The following is a 23,396-nucleotide window of genomic DNA, read 5'->3' on the forward strand; positions in this document are numbered from 1 at the left end:
GCTGGTTTGCAATGACAGATGGAATGTCTGTATTTTAGCTTAGGGACTATATGACAGAAAATGGAAGCATTGACAAAAGGGGACACAATCTGCAAAATAATAAAAGATATTTTAATGGGAATAATGGTTTGAAATTGAGACAGGAAAATGTATCCTGGAAAGATGATATGTCTATGGGGCACATATGATGTGTATCTGCTCGGAGGACGCCCTTTGGAAACACTGGAAGATTCAAAGCTCAGCTCATGTGAACAAATACATGCAATGCCATCCTGACTGCAGCCACATGGGACCTACATCTTTTAGTTCTCTTATTCTGGGGGTTTATTTCAATTGTTCAATGTTCTCCTTGAATTGTGCTTCACTTATTTCCCAAGAACAGCTTGACAGCAAGTGAAAGGGGCCTGCAGGGACTTCATTTTGTTGTAGTTAGTGAGCATCTGATAGAAGTGCTACAGGTGATGCGAGGTTTAGCTCTCAGTGGAAGACCTGAGAGTGGATGAATTTTTGTTTCCCTTGTATTATCTTTATACAGCTTTAATTAGATCTTTGAAGTGGAAGGAACTGTTCCCCAGGCTTAGATGGGTGAAACCAATGTAAGTACTTTCCTTTTAAAGGAGGAGTTTTGATGCTCCTTTGACTAAAGCATCAAATGGCCAAGCAACAATTCAGCCTAAAATTATTGTAACGTTACTGTTTCCTCTTCAGCTTTGGTGATGAGCCCCTAAAGGCTCCTTGAGTCAAGCAGCAGCAGAACAGACTTGAGTAAAAAAACTGTAGCATATAGGTGGGGCATGCTTTGTTCACAGTGTATTCCTTGAGGCATCTTCATATTGCTTAATTCCCCAGTGCTGTTTAGTGTTACCAGAAACCGTGCACCACAACTGAGGATTGACTGAGGGTACAAACTCATTCTGAAAGAGCTGGGGACCAACCTTGACCTAGTTGGGACTTTGAGGCTCAGAACAGCCAAGTAGAGTTTTTTGCTGTTGGTTTGAGTTGGTCTGAGTTCTGTTTAGAGTAGCAATGTGACCATGCTGTTGTGACTTTCCTATCACTCTTTAATGTCTCTTCATCTGGTTAAAAGTCAGCTGGAAAATCTATGGGAAAGTGATAGTATCTTCTCCTTTTTAGCATACCCTACAGAAGTGCTCTTCATGTGGTTCTTCATTAAGTGTGTATACATTCTTTTAAGAGCATGGTCTGTGGGATACCTTGTGGAGCCTTCCCACAACAGACCAATAGTGCTTGAATCCTTTTCCACAGATACAACAAGAATTTAGGTTCACTTTTTCCATTAAATCATGAGAGACCCTTGTGAATCAATCAAACACTGTGCTCGGGGGAACTGGGCTGATATGGGTAGTTGGTGTGCACAGTGCTTCAACTTAGAAGGACACTGGGGAATGGAATACTGACAATAAGTAATTTACAGTTACTTACGCTGTTGCCTGTTAATGTTAAGAATGTTTTTTAGATAATGGCTTTTCCTCCCAGTCATTACCAGCTGGAGTACCGAGATTCACAGAATTCAATGTGAAATCAGAATAACTTCTTAATGCAAGTTTGACTCGGATCGTGTCAGCAGAACAGAAAATGCAGTTTGCTGCTGTCAGATGGCGGATCTCCAAATCCTCAATCACTCCCATCTGGGGCTTCCTTCATCTTGTTCGTTTTGGTTTCTAGTGAGTCTAACAGTTGCTAGAAAAACAAAATAACGAATGCCAGATAGGGCATCTGCTGCTTATTGGTGCTGTGCACGCCTTCCAGAGCTAATGTGTTCCAGTCAGTTTTCATATGAGATGCATGTCTAGTTTTTAATGTTTTTAACCTTTATGGTGTTTCTTTAAGTGAGACAGCTGGTAGCTGATGTGAAACTCTATAAAGTGATCTGCACAGCCATGATCACAGAATCACAGAATTATTAAGGTTGGAAAAGACCTGGAAGATCATCTAGTCCAACGATTACCAATACTTCCCAGCTAAATCATATTCATCAACATGCCTGCAGCCATGATGCAGCCAATTGCAAAATCCTCATGGCTTGTAAGAAATCTGAGTGGAACAGGTCTGGGAACATAAGGCTGAGTGGGTTAATGATTAAAACTGTAAAGAAATGTTTGCACAGATGTGACTTTGTGTAGTTCTGTTTCTTATTTCCTGGCTCTTTAGTCTGCCCTTGAAGTAGTTCTGTTCAGGCTCACAACACCCATGTGCAGCACATGATGTTTTTACCTGTTTTCAGGAAGACAAGCTAGGAATAATCTGTCCACACGTCTTCTAAATCTGACAATGACATGGAGAAGGCCACACTACCAACTTAATGTCCTCATAATGGAGGGAGAAGCTGTTAACATGTATCAGGTAAGATGAAGTGTAATTCATGGGCATGTGAATTGTTAGAGCTCTCATAATCTTCTATACTTTTGCATAGTCAGATCTGATACAAGGCTCTGACTCTTGCTGTAGCTTGTCCCTGGTTTTCTTTTTGGCTAACTGCCATGACATTGTAAATAGACCACACTGATAGGTCCTGTGTGCTGCTAAGCTGCGCAGATCTGGGTACTTTCAGATATAGCTGCTTTCTAAGTTCAAAGTACAGCTTGCTGCTGAACTAATTTTCCCTTCTTTGCAAAGGAATTTAATTGCTCTTCTACTGTGGTTTTTAGGAGAGTTAAAGCAAGAGTCCTTAAATGCACCTTCACCCAAATTTAATCTAACTTTGCCTATTTTCACATGCAGTACTCCAGCCTCAGAGTGGCTGCAATTAAACAGTTTCTCGTAGTTAGCGTGGAGAACAAAGCCGGTGTTCTTCCAGGGAAGATTAAATGCCATTATTCAGTTCTTGAGTGGTTAGACCAGCAGCTAGGAGACCATCAAAGCAACTGACTCCAGACTGCAGCATATTAGCTTAGGCAGTCATTTGACAAGGCGTGAACAGCTTTGCCCAGCGCAGGGTATGGAATATATCATCACTGGTTTGGAATATATCATCATCACTTTGTGTCAGGCAGAGCTGGATGTGTGCTTGGCTCATCCAACCAAAGCTCTCCTAATGCCAAATGGAACTGGTGTAGACATGGACCTTTTCCCTGTGCTGTACTGTGGAAGCTGATTCATTACCAGAAACAGCTCAGTGTTCCTGGTGTTTCACACCAAAGGGATGGCCTTGATGTGGTGTAAAGATAAAACCCAGCAGTCCTGTTCTTTAAAGAGATCTGCTTGAGCAGGAGAAATTCACCTACACTTTGTAGATGCATTTTAGAGTCATTTTTTTTCAGTTTTCATTGCCTGTTCTAAATCTGAACATCCTGAAGGTATTTTATGTTTTCCTTTTCCCTCAAACATGACTCTTTCTTCCCCTTTTTACAGTGGAGAAATGTTTTTGTTTTTCTGGCCTGCATTATTCCCTTGAACTCCCATTTATTAATCAAGTGAAGGAAAGGAGAGTTCAAAGTTTGTATTTTAGGCTTGCAAAGACACGCAAGTTTTTAAGTGCACCATTTATGCTGGTAATGGAAAGACTCCGTAGGGAGAGCAGAAGAACTTATGGTTCCTTTTCTGGCATGTCCCAAAACAGAAGTGTGCAGCAACCATTGCTTAACAGCTTAAAACCAGCAAAGCTGGAAAACACTGTTCCCTGTAGTTGGCAGAGCAAGAAGTCACATCAGTGCTGTTTCTGTGAAACACAGGCATGTTGTATCCTCACAGTCCCTAAGGGGACACATTCATCAGAAAACATGCAGACAGGGAAAGATCTAAACACACCCACCATGTTTTCACTGACATTATTGCTATGAAAGTAGAGGATTTGCTTAACCCATCTCTACTTTTTCATAGTAATAGCAGAAATATTTGCTTTCTGGAGCACTTGGTATGATTGTTTACTCATTTTTGCTTTGTGCTCTCTGAATAGTTCCATAATATATCATAAACTAAGCACGACATAAAGGGATGTCATTTACAACCCAAATGTGTGCACATAACCATTTTCTTTTGAATACAGCATGTAAACTGCAGAGTGCTGTGATCATTTTAGATATTCTGCTGCTACCATTAAGTCATCCGTGAGCGACTCAGCTTTAGTAATAATTTAGTATATAATTATTGCGTGTGTGTATGTGTGTGTCATCCCACTTTGGCAGCTGTGAAGTAAAGAGTTTGTTGTCTAGCAAGTTTCTCTCTGCTTCCTAATTTCAGATGTAAGAAACCCTGTAAGGCTTCAGTGCTCCAGTGCTGCGCTTACGTGTGCTTTCCAACAGCCGAGGAAACCCAATGACTGAAGAGGGGGTTTTGTGCACTTTGAGAATCGTTTTAACCCTGAATCTGGTTTTACTCATTTGGAAGATTCCTTTTATTGGATGTTGTCGAAACATCAGCGGGCCCCAAATCTGAGCTTCATTTGTACAGTTTGGAGGCGCCTCCTCTACGCTGCCATGCAGGTTTTGTAAACAGGGTAAGTTCTCTGAGGGTTCTGTGGGTGTTCAGAGTAGATGGGATGCTTTTCCAGAGAATGAAATCTGCTAAGCTATCCTCACTAAGCCCAGCTTTCAACCAGAGAATGCTGTTGTGGTTGTTGCTTTTTTCTAACTTATTAATCTGTCTTTCTCCCAAGGTGTGCCGCACTGACTCAAAGGCATTCAGATATTAAGATGCAGCTTATTTCATTTCTATTTCTCTGCTTGATGCACTGTGACACTTTCTGTGCTGTGGGCATCCTAAATATACCGGCATAAAGGCTGAAGTTAAAAATGTGTTTACCTTCTACTAAGAGATTCGCTCACTGTAGTAACTGTCAAAGGCAGAATAGCTGGCGTGGTAGAATAGTCTTTATTTCAACTCTCTATGATGTCCTCTTTTTATCCAATTTGGAGATAAGCAGGAAAATAATTTTGAAGCATTTTCCTCACAGAAAAACATTGCTTTTCACTGAGACTTCTAATATTTCAGTTAAGAAAAACTCTTGTGGTAAAATAATATATTCTCCCCAAGAAGAAAATGACATTTTTGTAGTGCCTGATGTCTACTGCAGCCCCTCAAAAGACTGAAAATCTTAGAGGAAGATTAAACTCTTTCACTGAGGTGTGACTTTCTGCTGATTGGATATATGTATCATAAATAATGCACAAAAATAAAATGGAAGTTTTATCATCTTTCCTCTGGGGGAGAGGACTGTTTTATGGGTTAGTAAGGATCAGCTGTGAATGAAACATCTCTTGGTGGTCACTGCCTCTCCTCTGCCCCTGAGGGAGAAGACCTTTGTCCCATGATAGTGCAAATAATTGTTTATGGTGTCATTGAGCTGGTGAGGTATAAAAATGTATGATTTTTCTCAGATAAGTGGAAGGTGAGTCTGATATTGTAAAGTCCTATTCAGCATTACAGACAAATGCATTTCTCTTTTTCTCCCTGCCACAATGGAGGTGAGATACTACATCTATAGAGTCCTCAGAATCTCCTCCAAAGCAGTTCTTAATGCTGTAAATCAACACAGTATTTTTGTCTCACTGCCCACTTCAAATAAAGCACCTCTGTGATGGCGTGTAAGTAACAATTAAATAGATAATGAGACTCAAAAATAGTTACAACTAAAGATGACACTCTGTATCAGGTTCCATAGACTGTAATAATTATGATTTGACATTCTCCAGACTGTTCCAATATTTTTCTCTATATGTCATAGATTACATGAAATGATGATGAAAGCAGTTAGTCATTAAAATAACAAGTCAGAGGGAGGAAGAAGCTGATAAGCCTAAAAAAACTCAATTTATTTTCATGACATTTGTATGAATGTACCCAAATAAGAACTGAGTTCAGTAAGTGCTATTGTCAAAAGCCTGGGCTTAATTTTCATCTGGGCTTGCAATTAATAGTGATTAAAAATGAGGAGCAGACACTACATCAGCACTGCAGAAAGGTACTTTTACTGTTACACCTGCAGTTATTTACTTGTGCAGACTCTGACATCTCATCTGAAATAGTCTCCATCAGGTCTTCAATGTGGCTTTGGAAGTAGTATATAAAATGACAAGAATATACAGAAATGAACCATTCCTCTTTTTCCTCTTCAAACTCTTCCCTTAAATCACTGGTAGTTCAGTAGTCTTCCATCACAGACTGAGAGTTCAGTGTTATCTTTGATTACTTTCACCTCTCTTAAATGATGTTTCCTGCTCTCAAGACAGTGCTAAAATGTCTGCAATGACAATTGCCTGCAGGTGGGGCTTCTGACATACTGCCCTCGTGGATGTCCCATGCAGAAATGTGGATCAGCTCTAGCAATGCTCACAGTTAAAAGCTCTTCCCTGTGTTCATTGCTTTACAGATTTTAACCTTAGCTTTTGCTTTTTCCAGCTCTGTGACCACTCTCTGACCCCTCAAACTTTCACACGTGTGCCAAGTGTGTTTTTCTCAAATCAACAACTCCTTTTGCTGACACATTTTTTGACCTACTGGTCTGATTCCAATGATTCTCTTCCTCTAAAATCACTTATTTTGTAAAGCTGTTTGAAGCCCATCTCCATTTCATTCTAAACCCATTGTGTGTGATTTATGCCAAGTATCACGTTGCCCAGCACATTCAAGTTAAGGCTGTGATGTGCCTGTCCCCTTTTTCATCTGCGTTGTCAGGTCTTTTCAGACATGCTTCACAATCTGCCCTCTATATGTCAAGACAGAAGTAGAAAATCTGTATGTAATTTTGTCACATTAAGAGAAGTGGAAGTAGGAGGGGGAAAAGCATCGTACATGGTGTTTAGATCTGTTTGGTTTGTCCTTGGCTATGGAGAGCACTTCTGCAGTCTGCTTGGGAGTGGATCCATGACCTTGTAGAACTTACCATTCCTGCATTCAGTTAACTTTACGGGATCCTAAATTCACCTTCCTGCTTTCAGGTTATTGTTGGTGATTTAAAATCATGCCCGTGAGTGTTCTGTTGAGAAATAGGAAGATGATGATTATTATTACTTACAGAAGTAGTGTTGTGAGTGTTCTTAGGCAGAGAACGTTCATCAGCATCTTTTTGTGCCGCATGGTGTTGGTGGTTCCCATTCAGCAGAGCCACAACTTATTCTTTTTTTTTTTTTCCCCTAAAACATTGAGAAATGTCACCAGCACACAAAGGGCCTCAATGTCACCCTGTGGTCATTTGTTTAGCTGAGATCAGGCTGGACACTGTTCCCAGATACTGTCCTTGTGACTAATGAACTCACTTCAGTTTAACTTAGGCACATACTTATGGTTACAGTTCTCCTGGATTTATGGTATCATTTTTAATGGACCTTTTCTTATAAAGTAATTTAAACAATCTTGACTATAACCCTCCAGCCTTGACACATGAAATGACACGTGTGTGTGCCTAATAAATTAAAAATGAAGAACTTTGATAAGAAGATCAAGAGTTGTGTGCTTACTTGTAAAGAGATTGTAAATGGGTAATTTGTTCACTATACTTTCTTGAAGTGTTGAGTAACCGTGATTCTACTTACTGCAGAACCATGATTAAAGATAACAAAGAAGCTGTTCCACTAATGGGCAAGAAAACAAATCCACCTGGTGCACCTCCTTCAAACCAGCAAGAGAAGAAACCAGCTGAGAGCACTCCCACCAAGAAAAGGTAGGACTCTAACTCAGTGTAAAACGTTGTATCTCCCTTTTAATCTCTCTCAGTAGATATTTGGAATGCAATATCCCCAATATCTTTATTCATGCTGTATGTATGAATGAGATAGACCAGATAAAAGAAGATGTTTTCAAAAAATGGAGGGCTTATGCTGTTTGTAAGTGGAAGAATATTCTCTTTAGGTAGACATATGTGTTCATCCTAATAACGCTCTATCTTAGAGACATCGGATGTAAGCACTGGTCTGTTAAAGTTTTCTACATATCAACTGGGCTGTCTGCATCCATTCTACATACCTTTGTGAGCTTACAAGAATTAGGTCTAATGATGATTAGCATTTCAGCAGGAGAAGGTAAAATGGGCTTTTAAAATGGATGACATGGCAGGGCACACCAGGTTTTGTAGCAAAGATGCTGGCCTGGAAAAAAGGAACATTGTAAACAGCAGCACAAGGAAATACAGCAGTTTATGGGGGGGCAGAGGTGGAATTAAAGAATGAGAGCCATTAGGGCAGGAGGTTTGGGATATCCTTATTACAAACAGAAACCTACATTCGTTCAATTTTTCATGATTCTGATTAATGAGATTTCTTACCTATTTTATTTTATTAAATAAAATATTCCCTTTCATTCATATTTTATGCTAAGGACTTAATACAGTGATTGAGGGTTTTAATTCAATGTGAATACTGTAATAAAAGCAGTAATTCATCCCTGGTGCTGTGTTATTGAAATCACTTAAGTTACTGCAGACTGAGGATGAATTTCATTCATAAACTTTTCACTCTTGCTAATTATTAGCTATTATAGCAACCCGTGAAGGTCCAGGCAATTGTGGCTGTTCTAACATTTATAATTTCTTAATAATCAGAAGAATCACTTTCTCTACAGAAATGCTGTTGGAAGTTATTTGAGACCCGTTGCCTGGTTGGCCCAATTTCTCCTTCCAGTGCTATATTCAAATAGAGAAACTCTTTGTTTGAATTATTTCACTTTGCTTGTCGAAGGGGTCGGTGGGGTGTCTGAAGAGCTCATAATGCAGCTGGTACTGCAAAAAGGGGCGATTCCATGGAAGATTTTATAGTTAAAACAAATACTGGCAAATACTGCACTTAATTACTTAATCTCCTAACTCCCATTCTGCTTTGTGGTATCAGTAACAGTAACCCTGGGGGTTTGCCATCTCTCAACCAAGAGCTCAGGGTGTGGCCAACAACATTCCTGTAATAGAAGGAACGAAGATCACATGAATTTTAATGCAGTGGTTTAACGTGTTCTATTAATTACATGTTTCTAAGCTGCTGTACTTCTGTGGGTTCAGAACTTTTCCTTCTGGCGTATGGTGCCACTGCGCATCCAGTGCAGCTCCATGGGTAGCATTTCTCACTTTGACAAGTATTGTCAGTATATACTTGAAGAAAATATATTTACTTCCCATTCCTGAAGCCCCTGGTGTCTGAGTGTACCAACAATATGTGTACAGGAAAACCAAGAGACAGGATGGGAGGAGCACTGCCAGCATTGTCAGAACCTGATAATGTCTGTGGGCAGAGCTTCTGACAGTGTGCACCATGGCCACGTAAGCACTTGGGTATTTTTTGGTAATTGTCCACTTGCTTTGCTTGGTGGATCTTGCTTTTTATTCTCCTTGTGGTATCCCCAGATAACCCACATGTTGGCATAGGGTGGGTATGTTGGTTTCCAAAACAGGCACCACTTCATAGCTGCTGTACAACTACTGCATGCCAAAATCTTCCTTGTGAACACAGTGCTGGGAGAGATACCAACCTGCGGCACAGCGCTCCTGGTGTGAGCAGCTGAGACAGCCCAGCTGAGCCTGAAGAGCAGCACTTCTGGCTTTCTGGAAATGCACTGTAGCCTCCAACAGCTTTTTCCTGTTGGGGCAGATCCTGCACATTATAGTCAGGGAATGCAGAAAGCAGCATGAATCCTGGGCATTTTCACTCTATAGTCTTTCTGCCAAGCTGAGATCCCATTGAAGCAACAGTGATTTACAGCAGCTGTGAGTGTGGCAGAAATGATGGCAGTGATCCTCATTCTGTCCAGACTTTTCCTGTACTCTGAGGAGCACCCCATGTGTAGGTAATTGCAGGGATGCTCTGCTGACACATCTCAGATGTTAAAAGGTCGTGGAGTTTAAACAGCTACACAGAGTGAAATTAACACTTGGATTGCTGTCTATCACTGCTGACGGGTTTGGAGTGATCTACTGTGATGGCTGCTGGCTGGAGAAAGAGGGACTAAAGGTAGTAGATGAAGAAGCATAAGTGTGTGTGTGTGAATGTTTATCCGTCTGTGTCTGGTGCTGCATTCAGCTGTGGGCACAGAAGTGAGGCTCCTTCTGGGCTGCTGGTGTCGATGTTCAGACATGTCAGGATCTGATGTTGTGCCCTCTAAAAATATCTCGGGATCTTTTGCCCATCTGCCAACATGGAAGTTTTCAACTGAGGGCAGAGGCTGGGATCCTTCCAGGGAAAAGCAGCCAGCATTCTGTTAGACAGGTATGAGGGCAGAAAATATTGTCAGTGTTGTTCCAGGTACTTACAGGTATAGAATTCTGCACTTTATGGTTGAATTTGATCTTTTTACTAATAACTTCTCAATGCAATATGTTCAACAGTTCACATTTTTTTCTGGAGATCGAAGGATTTGAAAGCAATGCGACTCCAAATAATACATCTCCCCCTGTGTTTTCCAAACCAATGGATTCAAATATTCGTCCATGGTAAGTTATTGATGCATGTACAACAGTCATTCTGCAAGTGTATCTATTTCATTCTCAGCAGCTGCTCCTTCTCCCTCCTTAGAGCTGAAATTTCACATGGTTTTATGTAGATTTTGGTCACTTCAAGGACAGAGATTTGTTGTTGTTGTAGTTCAGTTGTTGCTGGGTTATTTATCTGTATATACTTCTATCATTGACACTGAATAAATCAGGCCTCAAATACGAATACATTTAAAATCAATGCTAACTTTTCTTTCCTAAGCATCTGTTATTTGTGATAGATGGGGACAAACTCCACGCACCCAATTTTCCGATGCAAAAACAGCAGTTGAATTTAGCAGGCCGTGTTCCCAGCTCTGTGTGCTGCCATCCTCGCTCTGCTGTTCATTAACAACAGAACAACATGTAGATATTGAGTCTGAGATATTTAAGGCAGTTATTTATGCTGAATGAGTAGAGAAAAATGATGAGTAGAATGCACCAGATATTTAAAAATGAAATGGTTCTGAATGCCAGAATTATGAATTAGGGAAACATGAATCAAATGGAGAGTAAGCTCAGAATTATCAATTGTTTCTGTGTTTGAGAGGTGACTGCTCAGCTTCCTGCAATTGTTGATGGTTTTATTGTTGTATCAGAGGAAATGTACCCGAATTTTTCCTTCTCATTCAGGAACAAACCTGCATGAGCCGCACATGCACTTTGTCACTGGGTTTTCTGCAGAGAAGTGATGGTCTGAATAAGAATGGACCCTGAGCTTCCAGCTTTGTTTCAAATAAATATCTGCAGAGCAATGTTGAATCCTTGCATTCTGTCCATACATCCATCTTGCCAATAACTCAGAATCCAGGCTCCCTAATTTATTGACCTGTGAGAGTTCATCAAATCCAAACCCCATAGAAAACAAAAATACAAGTGAGAAAAACGACTGTCGGTCAATTCTGCTGTGAGATCTGTACTTGGGAATGTCTAGAAATGCCATACAGAAATTCCATAATACCAATGCCACTGAAATCCTTTAAATTTATTACCTAAATATGCAGATAGGGCCCAGGCTTTAGTTTCTTTTAGCTGAAATCTCCATTCCAATCAGCTGCAGAATGTTCTTGAGTTGCCTGCAGTGCATCATGTAGTAAACCTTTAAATGACATTCATTGTGTGCAACCCGTGCAGGATTACTGCTTTAACTCCTGCTTTGTGGTAGGGGACAAATTAAGTCCATGAGGAAGATGGTGCATTTCAAGGTGCAACACTGAAGATGTTGCACAAAAGGTGGTAAACACTGAAGAAAAAGATCCCGCAGCTTCAAGATTTCAAATGAAATAATGCAGAGTAAACACAAACAGGACTTTGTAAATATAATAAGATCCTGTGCATCTCTTCCTATTTTCCTCTCCTTTGAAGCAGGCAATCCTGGCACTGACTGGTTCTTAGTGCAGTTTGCCACAATGTCTTCCAGGACCTTCCTGTCTTAGCAGTGATGCTTTTCTTATTCCTACAGTGCATCTGCAAATGGGGAAGACATGGATTCCCCACAGTCTCTTCAGGACGACGTGACTGAATACAGCCCTAACGTAGACAGTTGTTGGTGAGTGGAGATGAGGAGTATTTCTTAGTGCCTTTTCTACAGCTGAAATCTACAATAGTGTAGATGTTACCAATTGTGCTTTCTTCTTTTTCTTTCCAGAAATGAGGTATAAATGCTTTTCTGGATCTTCAGTAATTAAACTTTGAAATAAGCAGCTGTAACCTTTGCTTTTTCAATAACATTTTCTCAGCAAATAAGCAATGTACAGAAACATATTGAGAGATCCATACCGGGACACCCATGTGGAAATGGGGCAAGTCAGTGTGGTCTGGTGCATGTTATTGTGTTTCCTTTTCCTCGTATGCAGAAAATAAAGAAGAGCGACTCAGCAATTTCATTATTGTTTTTGATCATTCAGTGCTAACGCAGCACAAGGACCTGATCAGACGAGAGCCCGGAAGAAGCTGAAAAAATACATATTTCGGGCAGTTTCTGAGGGGAATATTGAAGAATTGCAAGGTCTGCTCGCAGAGCTGAAGGAGCGATCAAATGTTTGTACAAGCATGACTGTGCCAGGTGAGCTGTGGAGTTATCTGATGACTCTTCTGCTGGCATTGCATGTGTGTTCTGCCAGGAGATACCTCAGTGCAGCCGTGACTGGTGTGTGAATCTGAAGTCGTTTGTTTGCAGTCAAATGGATGTCGTTTCTTATTTCTAAATGAAAGTGTATTTAATCAGCTGCTTCCTTGCTACCTCTGAAGCAGCACTGGGGGGTATTTGTCTCTTATTTATGTTACCCTGTGCACTGTATTCCCACAGCCATACCTGAGCTGGCTTCTGCAGCACGAGACTCAAAGCTGATGTGTCTGTTTATTCTGCAGTCAGTCTGGTTGTGGTACAGCCACAGTTTGTGAGGTGTGTAGCATGGCAGAGCAGGCAGGGAAGAAAAGAGCGTTTGGATCTGTCTGGAGTTACGGTGCTGGTGGAATAGCTGGAAAAGAAAGCAAACACACTGGCTGTCTTACTAACCACCAGCACAGCTCTGTATCATCTCACAAAGTACATATAGCTCAAACACAGAGTGAACGGGCAACTGCTTACCAAGTAATTTCTGTTGGTGTGTATCCCTCAGGTTCTTCTCCAAATAAAGATTCAAGCTATTTTCCATCCATTTAATAAATAACGATGGATGCCGTGATCTAATCCCAACATTTACTCTTACAGATTATCTAATGAAAAAATTCACAGCTTCAGATACTGGGAAAACTTGTCTGATGAAAGCTCTACTGAACATAAACAACAACACAAATGAGGTAGTGAATATGCTGCTATCCTTTGCAGAAGAAAATGGTATTTTGGAGAGGTTTATCAATGCAGCGTACACAGAAGAGGCATATAGAGGTACTGCTGTCTGAGACCATTTTCAGGCATGTGGCTGAATATGCCATCGGTAACATCAAATAATTAACGCTAAATACCTGTGTCTTGTTTCAGGTCAGACAGCTCTGAATATTGCCATTGAAAGAAGACAATTTGAAATCACTCAGACCCTCATAGAAAAAGGAGCTGATGTCAATGCTCACGCCCAGGGTATTTTTTTTAACCCCAAACATAAACATGAAGGCTTTTATTTTGGTAAGTAGAAATGGGATTTCTGCAGCAGTTAGGAAGGAATACCCAGAAAAGTAAGACAGCATAGAAAGCAAGCAAGTGTGGATCATTGCTGTCACTGAACCTCGATTATGGAACTTTTATCTCAGGACAGAAAAATGGCACGGTGCCTCTTGTAAAGAGATTTGCTCGAGTCCAATGTATTATTAACACTTGGATGTACTGGTAAAACAGCTGTTGAATGCTGAATGGCAAATTGTTTTAAAGGCTTTTCTAAACCAAGAGCTAAACCAAAAATAACCCATATTGATACATGCTTTTAAATATGAAGATATTTAATACGGTCATTCCTATAATAATAGTTTGATTGCTTGTAGTAAAACGTGAGTACATTTCATATTATAATTCTATAGGTGAAACTGCCCTGGCTTTAGCTGCGTGTACCAATCAACCAGATATAATCGAGCTGTTAATGGACAACACCAGGACCAACATTGCTTCTCAGGATTCCAGAGGAAACAACATCCTACACGCATTAGTTACTGTTGCAGAGGACTTTAAAACTCAGAATGACTTTGTAATCAGGATGTACGATATGATCTTGTTGAAAAGTAAAGACAGAAATTTGGAAAAAGTGAAGAACAAGGAGGGTTTAACACCGCTACAATTAGCTGCAAAAACTGGGAAGTTGGAGGTGAGTGTTATTTCAGTGGTATCTTTAAGTGTCAGGAAAGCATCCAGACTGACCATGTACACAGATGTCAGTGCTCTGTAATGCTGTTTTCCATGCTTGCTGTACTGTATACAAGTATTAGACCAGTTTTCCACTGAGCTAATTGGGTTCAAAACAAAAGCAGTGTTGCTTCTACCCTCCAAGGTTTTCCTCTAAGAATACCCCTCTGTAGAAAATATACACATGATATTAAAGGCAGCCTTCAAATCCTTTCTGTTGTACAGAAACTCAGAATACTAAATATTAATGTTAAATGATGAATTAATGAATGATGAATTCATATTAAATTAATATTAAATGAATGAATATTAAATACTCATTAAATATTACTCTTAGACAATACAAAATCTTCAGATCATTTTAGAAGACTTTCCAGGGCTGCTCTGTTACGCTGCTGTCGCATTTGTCCATCATAGATCATCTGTGTGTATGTGGTAATGAGCTGACAATGCGATCATTTAGAGAGTAATTGATTAAGTTATAAATGCGAACACCTGGAAAATTGTGCTCTCCTTCTTTAGAGAAAAAAATCTCTTTGAAAGAAAATCCCGAGACATTAAGAAAACTGTATTTATTCATTAGAAGTTTGTGATCTCCAACAGCATTTATTTAACGTTTCAGGTTCTGAAATACATCCTCAGCAGAGAGATAAGAGAGAAACCCAACAGAAGCCTGTCAAGAAAATTCACAGACTGGGCTTATGGTCCTGTCCAATCTTCTCTTTATGATCTGACAGAACTGGATACCACTGCAGACAATTCAGTACTGGAAATCATTGTCTACAACACGAATATCGGTGTACGCTGCCTATTAATAACACACACACATTATCTCGGTTTTCTTACAGGTGGAAAGTTCCAATCTAAAGAGGCTTTTTTCTTTCTACAGAATCGCCATGAAATGCTGACACTGGAGCCCCTGAATTCACTCCTGCGAATGAAATGGAAGAAATTTGCACGGCACATGCTGTTTATGTCATGTTGCTTTTATTTCCTGTACAACGTAACACTGACGTTAGTTTCCTACCACAGACCTAATGAAAATGAAGTGAGTACAGTAACTTCACACGTTTTACTGCTTTAAGATGCAATAGTAACTTCTGGTTTGTTTTTAAAATGCTGGTCAATACAAAAAACAATAAGAAAGTGCCTCAAAATGTATCAGAATATCAGACTGTAGTGAGAGCAGGCTCTCCCACATCAGGTTTTCTTATCTAGAAGGAACTGTAGGAGAAGTTACCTGTGAAAGTAACCTGAAAGCTGCATAATACAAAGACAGATGGTTAAATTGATTACCCAGAGAGCTACGCACGTGAGGCTCCCACTTACTTTGCCTTTTACCCTTCAGATATGGAACTCAGTCCTTCATGTTGGCCTTGTCTTGCAGGCTCCTCCTTACCCTTTAGCACTGACTCGCGGTGTGGGATGGCTGCAGTTATCAGGACAGGTGATGGTTATGATAGGAGCGATATTTTTAGCCATCAAAGAGGTGAGCCTTTGAAATAACAGATACGTGACAAAATAGATAAAGAACTTCTGTAGGTGGATGATGTTGGCCGTGTGTTTGCAGTATCGATATCGTTTGTCTGACATCTGAAAGTCTGTGGTGCAGTGCATCGCTCATTCTGAACGATCTTGAGTATTGGTTTGGTATAACCGTGTTGCTCTGTAAAACAAATAGGACTTTTTCTTTTGAACTCTCAAGGCAAAATGATTTTACATTTATATAACGCTAAAGTTGATAAATGACTGAGTTTAAGGACAATGTGGATTTGGAGCCTTTAATAGAAAAACATGGGTGTAATATTTAAGAAATTAGAAGTTGTTAAGTTATGCCAAAGATGACAAATTGAGTCTCTCAGATTACAGCCCTATTTTTAATTCTGGAAGCTATTGACTTATCAAAAGAGAGATTTCTATAGATTAACTTCAGATTCATGATTCTGAAGGACTGATTTTGACCCCTGCTTTCTCTTATTTCCATTCCTGTGTTCCTTCTTTACCTCATGATGTAGAGTGTTGCCATCTTTCTGCTCAGGCCCTCAGACCTGCAATCAATTCTTTCTGATGCGTGGTTCCACTTTGCATTGTAAGTCTGTCATGCATATATTTTATATGGTATATATCATACGTATCTAATCTGTGGTTACAGAGAATGATTCCTTGAGCAGATGCACTATTTGCTTTAGATTATCAGTTTGCAGAGAGATGGATGTAATCTTCCATGCAGCTTTTCCTGAGCGCGTGCTCATGCTGTCACTGCTCAGTAGTAACACTGGGGGTTGATGTGTACAGGCTGCTTTCCACAAAGTGCAGCACTGTCTTATTTCCTTCACATGCTGCATCTCTTCACGCTGAATACAGACAAATACGTTTAAGAAAACTGATTAATAAACTGAATTTAGTTTTCAACTCCTGGAAGAAAACACAGCGTAAAGCTGGTTCAGCTGGCTAGTGGCAGAATCCCATCAGCTGGTCTCCAGAAAGCAGACTTTAACTTATTTACTTTATTGTTAAATTATTTTGGTTACGTTCATAAGGGAGAATGGGAAGCGATATGAAAGTAGAGTTGGAGCTTAAGAAGCAGTTGTATTTCTTCATTACGCTGTTGGTTTTGTGTTAGCAATTTCTCTTTTACATACGTGTGTTTTTTCTTAACAGTTTCATACAAGCCATGCTTGTGATCTTCTCTGTCTTTCTGTACTTGCTTTCCTACAAAGAACACCTCGTGTGTCTTGTTCTGGCAATGGCCCTGGGATGGGCTAATATGCTCTATTTCACCAGAGGTTTCCAGTCCATGGGAATTTACAGTGTTATGATTCAAAAGGCAAGTATGTTATTTGTTATTTATTATCGGTGCTTGCTTAGCTGTACAGTCCTAATGAAGCTCATGTAACAATTCAGGGGTATCATTCATATTGAATTTTCTGATGTTTTTTATTCTGCTGAAATATAATCTATAAAATCTACCATATGACTTCAATAGCAGAAAGTAGCTTATATCTTAAAGGCGAAGATTGTATCAAATATACAAGTAGTTTGTGGGGTTTTTTCTGCTTAGAGACTTCTATTTAATTGCATCACATTCCATAACACCTGTTGTGCAGTTACTGTCTCTTGGAGGCACACAACTCACCAGGCTCTCATTCACAACAATAGGCAGAAACCTCCTGCCTCAGTTTGCTCTGTGTTTCCCAGGGAGGCAGCGATCACTGCCTAATGAGAATGATCTGATGCTGCAGTGTGCATCACGCCCCCACAGGATACATAAGCATAAAGGTAGCTCTCAATTTTAATTCCTGATAAATATCCCATTTAACTTTTAGGTCATCCTGAACGATGTGATAAAATTTTTAGTTGTCTATATCGTGTTTTTGCTGGGATTTGGCGTAGGTAAATATCACTGGAGAAAAGCACTGATGCTCTGTGTGAGTAAACATTTTGGCATCTTATGACTAAGAACCCTGTTATCGCGATGGGAGCTCATGTTGGGCTTTCTTCTGGAAATAAAAAGCCCTGTTTAGAGCTTTAAACTGCCTAGAGACTATCTGAACAGATAAGTAATTTGGCTCTTGCTCAATTGCTTGCAGTTTCATTTGGACGTGGGCTCTTTCTGCTTCCTTTTGGTTCCCTCTCATCTGGCTGCTGCTGTGGATGTTGCTGGGTAGCTGTAGCTCTTTATTATGTAGCACATCTTGAATTCTTTAGGTTAGAATGCATTGTATACACAAAGCATTATCGTGATGAAAATTGTCTCATGCTTTTTTCTCAGCTCTTGCTGCATTGATTGAAACTTGCCAAAATGGTGGTGAATGCCATTCCAACAGCAGTCTGGGACCTGTTCTGATGGATCTTTTTAAGCTCACCTTAGGTCTGGGTGATCTGGAGATCCAGCAAAATTCCAAGTATCCTGTGCTATTTCTTCTGCTCCTTATAACGTATGTTGTGTTGACTTTTGTTCTTCTCTTGAACATGCTGATTGCATTAATGGGAGAAACGGTGGAAGATATTTCTAAAGAGAGTGAGCACATCTGGAAACTCCAGGTTTGTTTGTGGTTAGCTTGCTTAATGGAGTGCAGAAGCATCGGTCAGGTCTAAGCTGTAGCTTTGGTCACTTATCACACTGATAGAAGGGGATGGGTGTTATCAGTGAGAATCTCTGTTTGCATGTGTGTACAAATAATGAACATCTGTAGGTTCAGTGTAAGAGTATCCTAATAACTTCACAATGACCAGCTATCCTAGAGCCAAGCTTATGTCTCAGATTTTCACCCTCATGTAGGGACACTACAGACCTTTGTGACTTTAATTCCCCTGGACGTGTCACCACAAAGGTGTGTTTCATAGTCTGACCAGGAAGCCTGCAATGCTATTTCCTTCTGTTGCTGTCTCTGCTGATCACTGGTGGTGATCTGGTCTGTGCTGGTGGATGAAGGATGTGACGTAAATGCTGAGTATGGTTAACCACGTTCCTGTTCATTGTTAATAGAGAGCCAGAACCATTTTGGAATTTGAAAAGTTCTTACCAAAATCCTTGAGGAAAAAATTCCAACTGGGAGAGCGGTGCAAAGTGGCTGAAAACGACACACGGGTTTGCTTGAGGTAACGTTTGAATGCTGTGCTATCAGTGCTGTCCTATGTGCCTCCTCAGGGTTATTCCTCCCCAAAAGAAGCTTTAAAATACTTTGTCTATTTTGGCCAATTATTTTCTGCTTTGAGCAGAATAGAGAAAAGACACAGGATTCTTATGTTGATAGTTTTTAATAAGAAAACGGGTTTTGAACCTCAGAGATGATTTTAGCAATCAAGCTCTGCCTGCAGGAGATGGCATTTTTCTCATAATCCCCTCCAAGTGGTAGCTTAAAAGAAATTCTATTTAGAATTGCCGGCTAATTAACATGGTTATCACATTGAAGATAATGTTATTGTGCTGTTTAATGAAAAATGCTCTTCTATCTAATGTGAGTTTCAAGACTGTACTCATAATGTGTGAAACTGCAGAACAATCTGAGTACCATTCCCATCTGCACGCGGTACCTAACACTGCAAGGCACTCGTTGCAGTGTGTTTCTGTACTGGTAGGGCAGGTGCTGATGGCGAACGATGGCCGTCACAAGGAGTGAGGAAATAAAAGGGGGAGTGCAGCTTTGTAGCAGGGTAATAACGTATACTAATGACTCAATTTATATACACCGTAAACAGGATTAATGAAGTGAGATGGACTGAGTGGAAAACACATGTTTCGTTTATTAATGAAGATCCAGGGCCAACAGGTACTGCTGAACTTCACACCGCCGCATTTGTGAAACCTCTGTTCCTTAGAATTCCTTTGGTGTCGTTTTTGACCTGTAAGAATGTCAGTGTACCTAACTAGATATACAGCTGCTCTGCTTACTGCTAGGGGAACTCATGGCCAGCATGGGGGGGTGTTAAAACATTTGAAAAGTGTAGTGTGCTGTGTTTCAGCCCTAGAGCATTCCCGGTGTCTGGGATATGCACTGGATGACAAACTGCTCCTCGGGAGTGGTAGCAGGAAATTCAAGACAGCGTCTGCTGAGGGTGCTGGAAGATGTGTCAGATGTCCTGGCAGCAGCGTCAGGGTTTGCAACAGGGGCATGTGAGGACCTGAGATGTGTTTGCAGTTTGCTCTTCAGTCAGTTAGCATTTGTACTGTGGAGCAGAATGAAGAGAGGCGGAAAGAAAACATTCAATATAAGATATGGTAGCAAACTGACAACTTGCTGTTTAAATACATGTGTGTTTTTTAACATAAATTAGGTGTGCAGAAGCTTGATCTTGCATATACAGTTTCTACCATATCCTGTTATGTTTACAATGCATTTTCTTGCAGATCCAAGCAAAGTTCAAGATAATTCAAGAACTAATAGCAAAAACACCTTGAATACGTTTGAAGAAATGGATGATTTGCCTGAAACTTCTCTTTAGTTGTTCTGTATTTGATATGTAGATGTTTGTAAAGTTAAAAGCGCCAGCGGCTGATGTTGGAAGGTTCTTTGTTATTTTGGACAGCTGTAACCAGCTGGAGCACGAACGGACAGGGATGTGGTCTGGGGACTTGAACCCATTGAATCAGGGCAGCTGAGCTACAGCAAAATGGACTATTGCTCTGGTTCAGATCTAAGCCTGAAAGCTGCTGCTGTCCCAGCTCATGTGCCTACTGAAACTTGGCTCTAGACTGCTCCAAGATGGGTCAGATGGGAGATATCTCTTCCTTTTGTGGGAAATTAAGATCTTTGGGATCCTGATCTGCTGTCTGTTGGTGTGGAATCTTTAACTCCTGGGAAATATTTTGTGTTCTGAGAAAAGAAAGGCATTTCAATAGGTCTGCGGAATGAAGTCTGTTGTTTTGGAACAGCATTTGCAACTTTTCGTTTTGCTGGTCAGTGTTACCGGGGGTTTATCCTGCAAGCTGGAGAAAAGCCTCTGTGCCAAGCGGCCTCTGCAGGTCTCCTTTCCTTGTGATCAGTGCGTGGTGCCTGCAGTGTCACATGCGCTGCACTGCTATTTGTTCATTATTCATACAAAGCCTTCCCATGAAATAACGGGGCAGAGACAGAATTCATGATGGAGAACATTTCAGAGGCTCTTCTGAAGTCAGTGGCTTTGTTTTTCCAGTTGCTGCCTGGCTTCCCCACACTTGTGCATCTTGTTGTGCACAAACTGCTGCGTTAGAAGATTTCAGGTGTAATTAATTTCTACATTCAGCTACTTCAGGAAAATTAGCAATCAGCATTTCTCCCCCCAGAGACAAAAGGAGTTCAGTACGGTGCAATGGTGGAGTTCTTATTGTGGTTATTTTTTTTATCCAGAGGACAGTAATGCATTTCTGTAGCACTCCTTATTTCATTACTTGGGACGGTCCACTATTTTAAGTTATTTTTTGTTGTTGTTTTCGTTTTTATTTGTGTATGTATAAAAAAGATTTGCTCTGTGAGCCTTCAGATTTCAATTAATGCAATGCATGTCTTCCTTGTCCTGGGTTTTCTTCATATGCGTGTTCCTTTGGTGCCTGTTTTAAAGATGCCATGTAGGAAACGCTCAGGTAAATTCTGTTCTGTGTTTGAATGATAATATGAACTGCATTGAATTCCTACAGCTAAGCCTGAAGTTCGCAAACTGACCCCAAAGACTTTCTTAACACAGAAGAGAGCGTGAGCGAGCTCTGCAGAGGAACGATGAGTGCAAAGCAGTTTGCAGGGATGTGAACACGGTTCTCTCTACCAGCTTATCTCCTATAGATGCCCTGTCCTTGTTTGCTACCGTGCACGGCCCAGACGGACGGGATCAAACTGAAATCTTCAGTGACTGTCTTACAATGCAGAGGAATTATAGAGGAAGGATGTTCATGAGTCTCAATAGTTTGACCTTCTCAGTAGGATATGTGAGTATGAGAAGAAAAATTCCTTTCTTCCTGGAATCTTTCATCTCTGCTGGTTAATTTTGCATTGAAGCTGCCAACAAAGAACATTGCCATAGGACAAGACGGTTCTGTTTGGACTCTTTCCAGTGCCAGTTTCTGTACAAAAACATACCTCATCGCATATACTCAGGAGCCAGGAAGAAAGCCGGTCTGCTCTGTTGTCCATATTGCTACGGACAGACTTGTCACTGAAAACGGGTTCAGCTGTCCCTGTACTGTACTGAGGTCACTCTGTAGGCACAGCCATAAACAGAGAAGGCACAAAAAATGTAAGGAATGTTCCGTAGCCGCGTTCAGGTACAAAGCTGTGTGCTAAAACTGAGGGAGGAGGCAGGGGTTATTCGATCTCAAAGTCATTCAGTGAGAAAATACCCTGCTTTCTGGCCACTGAGTCCTGCCAGAACACGCATCCAAGCATCTCTCATCTCAAGGCTTTTTTCAAGAACACAGTAATGACTGCAGCAGGTCAATCAGTAATTTTTATTCAATATTTATCTGAGAATAAAGAAATAAAACGTGTAATTCAATAAACATCTCTTTCTGTCCTGTATTTTTACTGTATTGCCATAGAGTTCCACAAAGTGAGCTAAAGAGATTTTGGCTTAGTACTCTTCACGGTGTGTATTTTTGGGGGTTGTGTGGACAATGAACCTTTCAGTGCTGAATTATTCACTGGATATGCACTTCTTTTCTCCCCAGAATACAGCTTCAGGATCTTTCAGACTGCTGGAAACTCCTGAAATTCAGCCCCTTTTGTCTTTAAATGATAAATTGGGATCGGTTTAATTAATCTTGTAATAATTCAATCTACACAGAATTTATTTTAGTGTATTTCTTTGTTGGAAATCACGCTCTTAGATATTCTTCTTCAGTACAAAACCAAAACAAACCCTAAGGCCTCATCTTCTGTGCAGCAGGCAGTAATAACACACACACCTCTCAGTGTTTCTTTCCCTCTCACTTGTTTCCTTTGTCTCTCACTTCATGTGGCTCCGCTGAACAATTAATTTATGAATGGTTGATTGCTGGATGTTTTTGCTTAGCAAGTTAAAATGCTGTCATTTTTATGTTATTTAGCTGGGTGATAAAGTTTTACTTTCTATGTAATTCTGCATAGATGCTTTATTGCTACTCATCGGTATATGTGGTACGTTGTTTAATCCTTTTATATAGCACGAACTATCAAACTTCATAAAAATAATGCTCTTGGTATCTATAGTTATCTTTTCAAACAAGTAAATAGAAGCCATAATTAGCATTATCTTATTACAATATAGTGCATATTAGAAGTTCCAAAACATTAATTAAATTAAATTTTTAAATTAGATTCTGGGTTTATTTAGCCCGTGAATAACCACAGACTGATACTGGATTTCACAGAGAAGAAACCCACTTGTTGTATGGAAAATCTGCCATGAGCTTTTAGGAGGTGTTTGGAGCTACGACTGAGGATCTGATGTGTTCTGCAGTGAGTTCCATTTTAACTGTTTTTACAAAAGCTTGTTTCTTTTCATAATACGCAGCTTCATTAATAAATGTTGGATAGGCTGTACAGTCCCCTTTATAAGTAATTACTTCTCCATCAAGAGTCAAAAACAGAGGATCACCATTGTTCAGTGGCTGCCAATCTTGATCCTTAGATAAAGAAAATAAATAGAATACGTTTACTTTCATTTTTCCTTAAAAGCTTCCAGGTGATTTCTAAATTTACGCTC

At 40.2% G+C, this 23,396-nt stretch overlaps 2 protein-coding genes and 1 long non-coding RNA gene across 7 annotated transcripts in view; 1 reads left to right on the forward strand and 2 right to left on the reverse strand.

The window, feature by feature from the left end:
* The first annotated feature begins 25 nt into the window (after nucleotides 1-25).
* On the forward strand, nucleotides 26-22,216 carry TRPV3 (transient receptor potential cation channel subfamily V member 3). Of its 2 annotated transcripts, XM_032448432.1 has the most exons (19): nucleotides 26-2,364; nucleotides 4,201-4,456; nucleotides 7,496-7,618; nucleotides 10,265-10,369; nucleotides 11,871-11,957; nucleotides 12,316-12,473; nucleotides 13,122-13,298; nucleotides 13,392-13,532; nucleotides 13,922-14,202; nucleotides 14,863-15,039; nucleotides 15,130-15,288; nucleotides 15,628-15,729; nucleotides 16,256-16,329; nucleotides 16,902-17,067; nucleotides 17,567-17,633; nucleotides 18,013-18,284; nucleotides 18,730-18,842; nucleotides 19,443-19,513; nucleotides 20,092-22,216. In XM_032448432.1, the coding sequence occupies exons 3-19, from the start codon at nucleotides 7,500-7,502 to the stop codon at nucleotides 20,184-20,186; spliced, it is 2,364 nt and encodes a 787-aa protein (XP_032304323.1). In that variant the 5' UTR covers nucleotides 26-2,364; nucleotides 4,201-4,456; nucleotides 7,496-7,499; the 3' UTR covers nucleotides 20,187-22,216. The 2 variants fall into 2 exon arrangements, with proteins under 2 accessions (XP_032304323.1, XP_032304324.1); XM_032448433.1 differs by lacking the exons at nucleotides 26-2,364; nucleotides 4,201-4,456; nucleotides 7,496-7,618; nucleotides 10,265-10,369 and adding an exon at nucleotides 12,057-12,063 and having other exon boundaries at nucleotides 11,870-11,957; nucleotides 19,443-22,216.
* LOC107322408 lies at nucleotides 5,751-10,265 on the reverse strand. Its single transcript, XR_001558932.2, has 2 exons — nucleotides 7,921-10,265; nucleotides 5,751-6,934 (listed from the first exon to the last, which is right to left on the reverse strand). It is a non-coding gene; the product is annotated as an uncharacterized LOC107322408 (long non-coding RNA).
* ASPA (aspartoacylase) overlaps nucleotides 21,003-23,396 on the reverse strand; it is an 8,679-nt gene continuing 6,285 nt past the window's right edge. For 3 of the 4 annotated variants that reach the window (XM_015880401.2, XM_032448445.1, XM_032448444.1), the window contains one exon: nucleotides 21,003-23,316. In XM_015880401.2, coding sequence (XP_015735887.1) covers nucleotides 23,104-23,316 — 213 coding nt within the window. In that variant the 3' untranslated portion in view covers nucleotides 21,003-23,103. The remainder of the gene's footprint in view (nucleotides 23,317-23,396) is intronic. The other variant, XM_015880400.2, reaches the window with a different exon arrangement.

This window comes from Coturnix japonica, chromosome 19 (genome assembly GCF_001577835.2).
Source record: "Coturnix japonica isolate 7356 chromosome 19, Coturnix japonica 2.1, whole genome shotgun sequence".
Lineage (NCBI taxonomy): Eukaryota > Metazoa > Chordata > Aves > Galliformes > Phasianidae > Coturnix > Coturnix japonica.

Excerpts from the sequence above, each read along its gene's own strand:
- TRPV3 (XM_032448432.1), top strand. The coding sequence starts at position 7,500 with ATGATTAAAGATAACAAAGAAGCTGTTCCACTAATGGGCAAGAAAACA. Across the intron at positions 15,289-15,627 it reads ACAGACCTAATGAAAATGAA|GCTCCTCCTTACCCTTTAGC; the intron begins GTGAGTACAGTA and ends CTTGTCTTGCAG. Across the intron at positions 17,634-18,012 it reads TTTGCTGGGATTTGGCGTAG|CTCTTGCTGCATTGATTGAA; the intron begins GTAAATATCACT and ends CTTTTTTCTCAG.